The following is a 10,903-nucleotide window of genomic DNA, read 5'->3' as shown; positions in this document are numbered from 1 at the left end:
CTCCTCCTCCTCACCTCACCTTCCTCACCTCTTCCTCCTCCCCATCCTTCCTCGCCTCCTCCTCCCAACACTACCTCCTCCCTCCTCCTCCCTCCTCCTCCCTCCTCCTCTTCCTCCTCCCTCCTTCCTCCTCTTCCTCCTCCTATTCTTCCTCCCTCCCTCCTCCTCCTCTTCCTCCTCCCTCCTTCCTCCTCTTCCTCCTCTTCCTCCTCCTGACGGCTCACACATGCCCTCACCCTAACCCCCTCCCTCCCCTCCCCTCCCCTCCCCCTCCCCCTCCCCCCCCTTTTAGCCGCCCTACCATTTCGTCTCCCCTCCCCCTCCTCTCCCCTACCACCGGTACCACCACCACCACCTCAACCACCCCCCCTACCACCTCAACCACCCCCCCTACCACCTCAACCACCACCTCAACCACCACCCCTACCACCTCAACCACCCCCCCTACCGTTACCCCCCCTACCGTTACCCCCCTTACCACCACCCCCCCCACTAGCTCCCCTCCCGCCCCCCGGGTCAAGGAGGAGACCCTCGGGCGACCCTACGAGGAAATCGAGTTCGAAGACAAGAAGCAACTCAACGGGAGCGTCAGTCCGAGGGCGACTAACGGGGAGCTGGTCCTTGGGACTAAGATTCCCACAGGTGAGTTGGGAGTTGAGTGGGAGTTGAGTGGGAGTGTGATGAGTTGGAGGAGCAGGAGGAAAGTGTGAGTGTGAGAAAGCGAGGAGGGCTTTGAGTGGGATGTTGAGGGAGCAGTAGAGAGGGCGGGGAGTTATAGTTTGAGTTTGAGTGGGAGAGTGATGAGTTGAGAGGCAGAGGGAGTGGGAGTTGAGTGTGAGAATGAGAGTGGGAGTTGAGTGATGAGTTGAGGGGGTGGGGGAGCGGGGTGGAGGGGGGGAGGGTGTGGGTGGGGGCGTGCTGGAGGAGAGGGGGCGGCGAATGCAGGCGAGTAGGAGATTGTAAGGAGAGTGCGACAGAGAGTGATGATTAGAGAGGGACGAGGGAAAAGTTTGATAAGTGTGAGTGTGAGAGGGAGTGTGAGTATGAATATGATGAGTTGAGGGAGTGGGGAGAGTGAGAGAGTTGGGAGTGGGAGTTGAGTGGGAGTTGAGAGTGAGAGTGATGAGTTGACGGAGTGGGGAGAGTGAGAGAGTTGGGAGTGGGAGTTGAGAGTGAGAATGAGAGTGATGAGTTGAGAGGGAGAGGGAGTGTGATGAGTTGAGAGGGAGTGGGAGTATGAGTTGAGAGGGAGAGTTGGGAGTGAGAATGAGAGTGATGAGTTGGGAGTGGGAGTGAGAGTGTGAGTTGAGTGGGAGTGGGAGTGGGAGTTGAGTGGGAGTGGGAGTGAGAATGAGAGTGATGAGTTAAGAGGGAGTTGAGAGGGAGAATGAGAGTGATGAGTTGAGAGGGAGAGGGAGTGTGAGTGTGAGAGTGATGAGTTGAGTGGGAGTTGAGAGTGATGAGTTGAGAGTGATGAGTTGAGAGTGATGAGTTGAGAGTGATGAGTTGAGAGTGATGAGTTGAGAGTGATGAGTTGAGTGGGAGTTGAGGGAGAGTTGGGAGTGGGAGTTGAGAGTGAGAATGAGAGGGAGTTGAGAGTGAGAATGAGAGTGATGAGTTGAGAGGGAGTGTGAGTGTGAGAGTGAGTATGAGTATGAATATGAGTATGATTATGATGAGTTGAGGGAGTGGGGAGAGTTAGGGAGTGAGAGGGAGTTGAGAGTGGGAGTATGAGTATGATAAGTTGAGGGAGTGGGGAGTTGAGGGAGGAGAGAGAGTGAGAGTGAGAATGAGAGAGAGAGAGAGAGAATGAGAGTGTGTGTGTGAGTGAGAGTGAGAGTGAGGAGGGGAGTAAGTGAAAGGGAGTTGAGAGAGAGTTGAGTGAGTGAGGGGGAGTGTGGAGAGAGAGAGAGAGAGAGAAAGACACAGAGAGAGAGAGAGAGAGAGAGAGAGAGAGAGAGAGAGAGAGCGGTTCTTTGGTTTGTGTTTATGTGTGTATTATTATCTATTTATATATTAATTCCTATATATATATACTGTTGTAAATAATATGTACATATTGTTTGTGTATGGCGTTATCCATCCTAACATCTCATTGGCTGAAAGCTGTCTGGAAAGAACCAATCACAGGACTTGCACCGGTGATGATGTCATCCACCCTAATCTCCCATTGGCTGAATGCATTCGTGAAACAACCAATCACAGCTGTGGAACACGCGGGATGTCGTTTTTGTTTTAAATTTCAACCAATCAGAACGCGCGGCAAGGTGTGACGTCACCTTTTGTTTTCTTTTCCCCCGACCAATCACAAGGCTTTTTTACATGTGACTAACATAGGGAATTTTTAGATATATTTATTTTTTTTCTTATAAGTTTGAAGATAATTGTATTTTCTTAAAGGATAGAATACCATTGAGAAGGAATTTCCCTTTCTCTCTCTCTTTTTTTTTTTTTGTCCTTTTCTCTTCCTCTCTCTTTTTTGTCCTTTCCTCTTTCTCTCTTTTTTGTCATTTTCTTTCTCTCTCTCTTTCCTTTTCTCTTTCTCTCTCATACTTTGTCTCGTTCTCTCTCTCTGTCTCTCTCCCTTTCTCTTTCTTTGTCCCTTTCTCTCTCTGTCTGTCTCTCTCTCTCTCTCTCTCTCTCTCTCTCTCTCTCTCTCTCTCTCTCTCTCTCTCTCTCTCTCTCTCTCTCTCTCTCTCTCTCTCTCTCTTTTTCTTGCTTTCTCATACGTTGTCTCTCTCTTTCTCTGTCTTTATCTCTCTCTCTATATATATCTATCTTTATTCTTGCTCTCTTTCTCAGAGAGAGAGAGAGAAAGAGACAAAAAAAGTAAAAGAAATAGAGAGAGAGAGAGAGTGATAGTGAGAGTGAGAGTGTAACCTCTTAACAGGCAGGTATCGATGGCTTTTCAGTCTACCATAGCCACAGAAACTCAATGATATACTTTTTTTAATCTATGTCTAAAGATTCAACAGACATTGTTGCAAGTTAGCACCCCCCCCCCCGGCCCCACTCCCCCCACCCCTCCTGCACTTGCATTGGACGTTGATTTTCGTCCCGTCTGTGGGGCGCGTCCCTCGGATTATTGCAGAGGCACGGAATTCTGTCCGTTGGCGGGGAGAATAGATCGGAATTCCACCCACTTTACCTTCAAGGCACTTCGCTGCTAGATAGTAATGAAGGATAATAATAATAGTAATAATAATAGTAATGATAGAAGTGTTTAGGATGATAATATTTATATCAATACGCAGGAGGGACCCCTTACCTTCCATTGACTTTGTCGAGTTGTCGAGCATATGTATGTGTGTGTGTTTACGTATGTATATATGTATGTTGTTGTGTGTATAAATATATATATATATATACATATTTTTATATAGAAAAAAACTATGTATATGAATGTATATAAATATATATATATGTGTATTCAAATATATGTATATATATATATATATATATATATATATATATGTGTGTGTGTGTGTGTACATATACTTATACACATAAATGTTTCTACATATATACATCTACAGATATATAAACATATGTAAAAATATACACATATATATGCATATACATATGTATTTATATTAATATGTATACATACACATAACCCCCTTCCCCCCCTTAAAAAAAAAAAAAAATAAATAAATAAATAAAAAAAAAAAGGTTAGGGGAACAGCAGGCAGTAAGTCAAACTATTATACCATGTGACCTCTGACCTCAGCTTGAGAACCCCATTTCGACCTTGTTTGACCTAGGATTCTCCCAATGGAAAAAAAAACATAAAACATAAAAAAAGAGAATTAAAAACAAAAACAAATAGAGAATTTAAAAAAGAGTGACCTCTGACACTAGCTTGACCCAGTCTCTCCCACCCGTGACCTCTCTGACACCATCTCGACCCAGTCTCTCCCCCACACCCCCCTCTCACACGCGACCTCTCTGACACCATCTCGACCCAGCTTGACTCAGTCCCCCCCCCCCCCCCCTTCCTACACGCGACCTCTCTGACACCATCTCGCCCCCTCTTGACCTTGTCTCCCACCCGTGACCTCTCTGACACCATCTCGACCCAGCTTGACCCAGTCTCTCCCGCCCGCAGCAGCCTCCGGGGAAGGGGAGCGAGCCCCCTCACCCCCTACGGATTCCAGCCCCTTGAGCCGCTCGCTGGCGGCGGAGACACATGCCGAACAGATTTATGATATCCCCGTGGGTAAGTGCCGCTGGGGGGGGATGTTGTAGGCCTATCAAAGAGCCGTTGGTAGGCCTGTGTTGTGCGAGGCTTGGTAGGCCTATTTCAAGAGGCGTAGTAGGCCTGTGTTGTGCGAGGCTTGGTAGGCCTATTTCAAGAGGCGTAGGCCTGTGTTGTGCGAGGCTTGGTAGGCCTATTTCAAGAGGCATAGTAGGCCTATCAAAGAGGCTTGGTAGGCCTGTGTTGTGTGAGGCTTGGTAGGCCTATTTCAAGAGGCTTGCTAGGCCTATCAAAGAGACTTGGTAGGCCTATCAAAGAGGCTTGGTAGGCCTATTTCAAGAGGCTTGCTAGGCCTGTATTGTGTGAGGCTTGGTAGGCCTATTTTAAGAGGCGTTGGTAGGCTTATTTCAAGAGGCGTTGGTAGGCCTATTTCAAGAGGCTTGGTAGGCCTATTTCAAGAGGCTTGGTAGGCCTGTGTTGTGCGAGGCTTGGTAGGCCTATGCTGCTAGATCTGTTTGTGTGCTGGGGATAGGCCTAGTTCAAATATTTAGTAGGCCTACTATAATTTATAGGCTTGATGGCTTGCTTTGGGAGGCTCATGTGAGTGTGTGTTTTTTTGTAGGCCTATTTATAGGCTAGTAGGCCTAAAATTGTATATGTACTTGTACTAGGCCTATTTATAGGCTAGTAGGCCTAAAATTGTATATGTACTTGTACTAGGCCTATTTATAGGATAGTAGGCCTAAAATTGTATATGTACTCTTACTAGACCTATATGTGGTGCTATATAGGATTTTTAGATAGGCCTATGGTATTGTACTGTGGCTAATTGTTCTCTGAGAAAGGCTTATTTTTTATTCAAGGTACATAGGCCTACTTGAAGGCTTTTTGAAGCTTGTGCCATCATTTTTTAGGCTTATTAAGCACAGCATGAATTGATTTGAATTTGATTTTGACATTTATATTGATTATATTAATCTATATTTTATGATTTATATTAATTAAAAATTTATGATTTATTTAGACATTATTATTAATCATATAATTTTTAATTTAGCTAGGCCTATGAAATCACAGCACGAAATGTATTCAATTTCGATAGGCCTATGAACAAATGTCTGATAATAAATGTTTTGAAATGAGGTAGGCCTATGAACAAATATTCAAAATGAACTGCGTTGGATTTCGATAGGCCTATGGACAAATGTCGTATTAAATTTTTTTGGATTTTGGTAGGCCTATCCTCTGGAATTAAATTGTTTTGAATGTCTATTAGAATGGGATTTTTTTTTTTTGTATCTGTGGATAGGCCTGAGAGAAGCTTTTGATAGGCTTGTATAGATTTTTTTTTTCATTTTATGACGAAAATGTAGGCCTATCATGTTCCCCCCCCCCCCTACATACCTGTACGCACGCACATACGCACATGTAGGCACCTGTACGCACGCCCATATCCACGCCCATGTGCACATGTAGGCACCTGTACGCACGCCCATATCCACGCCCATGTGCACATGTAGGCACCTGTACGCACGCCCATATCCACGCCCATGTGCACATGTAGGCACCTGTACGCACGCCCATATCCACGCCCATGTGCACATGTAGGCACCTGTACGCACGCCCATACGCCCATACGCACATGTATGCTTTTAATTCCTGTACGCACGCACATACGCTCATGTATGCTTTCTATTCCTGTACGCACGCCCATACGCACGCCCATGTGCACATGTAGGCACCTGTACGCACGCCCATGTGCACATGTAAGCACCTGTACGCACGCACATACGCACATGTGTAGCCACCTGCTCGCACGCCCATACGCACGCCCATGCGCACACGTGTAGTCATGTCTGAAATGTATTTTTTTAAGAAATTCGGAGATTTTTTTTTTCCGCCATACTCTGTTTCTTCTTTCGTTCTTGTTCTCTCTCTCTCTCTCTCTCTGTTTTTATCTCTCTCTGTGTCCTCATCTCTCTCTCTCTCTCTGTCTTTATCTCTCTCTTTCTCTCTCTCTCTGTGTCCTCATCTCTCTCTCTCTCTCTCTCTCTTTCTCTCTCTCTGTGTCCTCATCTCTCTCTCTCTCTCTCTCTCTCTCTTTCTCTCTCTGTGTGTCCTCATCTCTCTCTCTCTCTCTCTCTCTTTCTCTCTCTGTGTGTCCTCATCTCTCTCTCTCTCTCTCTCTCTCTGTGTCCTCATCTCTCTCTCTCTCTCTCTCTTTCTATTTCTGTGTCCTTATCTCTCTCTTTCTCTTTCTCTCTGTCTCTCTCTGTCTTTCCCTCTCTCTCTCTCTCTCTGTTTTTATCTCTCTCTTTCTCTGTTTTTATCTCTCTCTTTCTCTCTCTCTCTCTCTCTCTTTCTATTTCTGTGTCCTTATCTCTCTTTTTCTCTTTCTCTCTCTCTGTCTTTATCTCTCTCTCTCTCCCTCCCTCTCACTCACTCCCTCCATCACTCTCCCTCTCTTCCCCACCCTCACTCACTCTCTTACTCTCTCTCTGTGTCTTTATTTCTCTCTCTCTCTCACTCCCTCACTCATTCTCTCTCTCTCTCCGTCTCTCCCTCTCTCTCTGTATGTCTGTCTTTATCTCTCTCTCTCTCTCTGTATGTCTGTCTTTATCTCTCTCTCTCTCTCTGTATGTCTGTCTTTATCTCTCTCTCTCTCTCTGTATGTCTGTCTTTATCTCTCTCTCTCTCTCTGTATGTCTGTCTTTATCTCTCTCTCTCTCTCTCTGTCTTTATTTCTCCCTCTCTCTCTCTCTCTGTATGTCTGTCTTTATCTCTCTCTCTCTCTCTCTCTGTCTTTATTTCTCCCTCTCTCTCCCTCTCTCACTCACTCACTCTCTCCTTCATTCATTCTCTCCCTCTCTCTCCCCCAGGTGCCACGACAGAGGACCTTCCCCCTCTCTTACTCTCTCTCTCTCTCGTCTTTATTTCTCCCTCCCTCTCTCTCTCTCTCCCTCACTCATTCTCCCTCTCTCTCTCTCCCTCATTCATTCCCCCTCTCTCTCCCCCAGGTGCCACGACAGAGGACCTGCCCCCTCTCTTACTCTCTCTCTCTCTCTCTCTCTCTGTCTTTATTTCTCCCTCTCCCTCTCTCTCCCCCAGGTGCCACGACAGAGGACCTGCCCCCTCTCTTACTCTCTCTCTCCCTCATTCATTCTCCCTCTCTCTCCCCCTCATTCATTCTCTCTCTCTCTCTCCCTCATTCATTCTCCCTCTCTCTCTCCCTCCCTCATTCATTCTCCCTCTCTCTCTCTCTCCCTCACTCACTCATTCTCTCCCTCTCTCTCCCCCCCAGGTGCCACGACAGAGGACCTCCCCCCTCTCTTACTCTCTCTCTCTCTCTGTCTGTCTTTATCTCTCTCTCTCTCTCTCTGTCTTTATCTCTCTCTCTTTCACTCTCTCTCTCCCTCACTCATTCTCCCTCTCTCTCTCTCCCTCATTCATTCTCCCTCTCTCTCCCCCCCAGGTGCCACGACAGAGGACCTGCCCCCCGGCGTACTCTACCGCGTGCGAGCCACGTACAAGTACACTCGCGAGGACGTCGATGAAATCTCCTTCGAAGTCGGAGACGTCATCCAGGTGGTCGAGTATGAGGACCCGGAGGAACAGGTGGGTGGATTAGGGTGGATAGGTGGATGAGGGTGGGAGAAGGGTCGGATGGGGTGGGAGAGAGGGGGACGGGGGAGGGGACGTCATCCAGGTGGGTGTGTGGATGAGGGGGTGGGGTGGATGAAGGTGGATGAGGGTGGATTGGGGGTGGGGAAGGGTGGGAGAAGGGTTGGATGGGGTGGGAGAGAGGGGGAGGGGGGAGGGGACGTGACGTCATCCATGTGGTCGAGTATGAGGACCCGGAGGAACAGGTGGGTGGATTAGGGTGGATGAGGAGGGTGGATAGGTGGATGAGGGTGGGAGAAGGGGTGGATGGGGTGGGAGGGAGGGGGAGGGGGGAGGGGACGTCATCCAGGTGGGTGTGTGGATGAGGGGGTGGGGTGGATGAAGGTGGATGAGGGTGGATTGGGGGTGGGGAAGGGTTGGATGGGGTGGGAGAGAGGGGGAGGGGGAGGGGACGTCATCCAGGTGGGTGTGTGGATGAGGAGGGTGGATATGGGTGGATGGATAGGTGGATGAGGGTGGGAGAAGGGTCGGATGGGGTGGGAGAGAGGGGGAGGGGGAGGGGACGTCATCCAGGTGGGTGTGTGGATGAGGAGGGTGGATATGGGTGGATGGATAGGTGGATGAGGGTGGGAGAAGGGTCGGATGGGGTGGGAGAGAGGGGGAGGGGGGAGGGGACGTCATCCAGGTGGTCGAGTATGAGGACTCGGAGGAACAGGTTGGTGGATTAGGGTGGATGAGGAGGGTGGATAGGTGGATGAGGGTGGATTGGGGGTGGGGAAGGGTTGGATGGGGTGGGAGAGAGGGGGAGGGGGAGGGGACGTCATCCAGGTGGGTGTGTGGATGAGGAGGGTGGATATGGGTGGATGGATAGGTGGATGAGGGTGGGAGAAGGGTCGGATGGGGTGGGAGAGAGGGGGAGGGGGGGGGGACGGCATCCAGGTGGGTGTGTGGATGAGGGTGGATATGGGTGGATGGATGGGGGGATGAGGGTGGGAGAAGGGTGGGATGGGGTGGGAGAGGGGGGAGGGGACGGGGACGTCATCCAGGTGGTCGAGTATGAGGACTCGGAGGAACAGGTTGGTGGATTAGGGTGGATGAGGAGGGTGGATAGGTGGATGAGGGTGGATTGGGGGAGGGGAGGGGGTGGATGGGGTGGGAGAGAGGGGAGGGGGAGGGACGTCATCCAGGTGGGTGTGGATGAGGAGGGTGGATATGGGTGGATGGATGTGGATGAGGGTGGGAGAAGGGTCGGATGGGGTGGGAGAGAGGGGGAGGGGGAGGGGACGTCATCCAGGTGGGTGTGTGGATGAGGAGGGTGGATATGGGTGGATGGATAGGTGGATGAGGGTGGGAGAAGGGTCGGATGGGGTGGGAGAGAGGGGGAGGGGGGAGGGGACGTCATCCAGGTGGTCGAGTATGAGGACTCGGAGGAACAGGTTGGTGGATAGGTGGATGAGGGTGGGAGAAGGGTTGGATGGGGTGGGAGGGAGGGGGAGGGGGGAGGGGACGTCATCCAGGTGGGTGTGTGGATGAGGGTGGATGGATAGGTGGGTGTGTGGATGAGGAGGGTGGATGGGGGTGGATGGGTTGGGTGGCTGGGCTTGTGAGGGGTTGGGGTGTGTGGATTGGGGGTGGATGGGAGGGGGGGGGTGGATGGGGGTGGGGAAGGGTGGGTGGATATGCGTGGATGGTTAGGTTTGTGGTCCCTTTTCCCCTTGTTATGGTGGTCTTTTCTTGAGAGATATTGGGGTCGCCATGAGGGTATCTTTTTTGTATCTTTTTGTCCATTTATTGGGGTATCTTTTTGTCTTGGTGTCCTTATTGTTTTTATGTGTCTCACACTCTCTCGCTGTCACCCTTACACACACTCACACTCTCTCTCTTTCTCTCTCTCACACTCACACTCTCTCTCACACACTCACACTCACACTCTCTCTCTCTCTCTCACACACTCTCACTCTCTTACTCTCACTCTCACTCTTATGCTCACACTCACCCTCTCTCACCCTTACACTCTCACTCTCTCACTTACACTCTCTCACACATTCACACTCTCACACTCTCTCACCCTCACACTCTCACTCACACCCTCTCTCACTCTCTTACTCTCACACTCACCCTCTCTCACCCTTACACTCTCACTCTCTCTCACTCTTACTCTCACACTAACATCACCCTCTTTCTCACCCTCACACACTCTCTCACTCACACTCTCTCATACTCACACTCTCTCTCACTCTATCACCCTCACACTCTCTCACACTCGCACTCTCTCATACTCTCTCACTCTCTCACTTACACTCTCTCTCACTCTCACTCTTATTCTCACACTAACATCACCCTCACCCTCTCTCACCCTCACCCTCTCTCATGCTCTCACTTACACTCTCTGTGACCCTCACACCCACACTCTCACTCGCCCTCACCCTCACCCTCACACTCTCTCTCATTCACTCTCTCACTTATACTCACTCTCTCTGACCCTCACCCTTACCCACTCTTTCACTCTCACCCTCACTCACCCTCACACTCTCTCACTCTCTCTCACTCTCTCTCATTCACCGGCAGGAGGAGGGCTGGCTCTGCGGCATGAAGGAAACGACCCTGGAAAAGGGGCTCTTCCCGGCGAACTTCACGAGGCCCATCTAAGCAGCTCTTACACCAGGACGGAAGAAGGAAGGAGGAAGGAGAAAGGAGGAGATAGGAGGAGATAGGAGAGAGGAGAGGAGAGAGAGTAGGAGAGGGGAGGTGCCGCACGACCACGAGGGGGAAACGACTGACAAGTTGGACGAGGCGAAGGTGGTAGGAATACAGATGCAGCGAGAGGAAAATTAAGACGAGAAAGAAAGGGCGAAAAGAAAGAGGAAATTAATCCCAACACTGCCACCACTCTGCCACCTCGACTTCCTGACAACGGGGGGGGCGGGGGCGGAAACCACACAAAGCACTTCCTGCCAAACAGGGATGAGTTGAGATGAAGAGAACGGAAGAGAGTGTTGGGTGGAGAATCCCAATGCTGCCACCACGTTGCCTTGACTCCCTGACTATGGAGAATTCCAACGCTGCCACCACTCTGCCACCTCG

At 49.9% G+C, this 10,903-nt stretch overlaps 1 protein-coding gene across 1 annotated transcript in view; it reads left to right on the top strand.

Annotated features, from left to right (window-relative positions):
* Positions 1 to 496: 496 nt before the first annotated feature.
* Positions 497 to 10,903, top strand: part of LOC122245100 (myc box-dependent-interacting protein 1) — a gene marked incomplete at its 5' end in the record, with an annotated part of 10,546 nt that continues 139 nt past the window's right edge. The window contains 4 exons of the mRNA XM_043003049.2: positions 497 to 642; positions 4,109 to 4,219; positions 7,671 to 7,813; positions 10,388 to 10,903. The exon at positions 10,388 to 10,903 is cut by the window's right edge and continues 139 nt beyond it. Of these exons, the coding sequence (XP_042858983.2) occupies positions 497 to 642; positions 4,109 to 4,219; positions 7,671 to 7,813; positions 10,388 to 10,468 (481 nt within the window). The remainder of the gene's footprint in view (positions 643 to 4,108; positions 4,220 to 7,670; positions 7,814 to 10,387) is intronic.

This window comes from Penaeus japonicus, unplaced genomic scaffold, assembly GCF_977035675.1.
Source record: "Penaeus japonicus unplaced genomic scaffold, GWHDUDI00000001_assembly GWHDUDI00000579, whole genome shotgun sequence".
Classification (NCBI taxonomy): domain Eukaryota; kingdom Metazoa; phylum Arthropoda; class Malacostraca; order Decapoda; family Penaeidae; genus Penaeus; species Penaeus japonicus.
The sequence above is the reverse complement of the archived record's forward strand: the minus strand, read 5'-3'. Positions and strand labels throughout refer to the sequence as shown.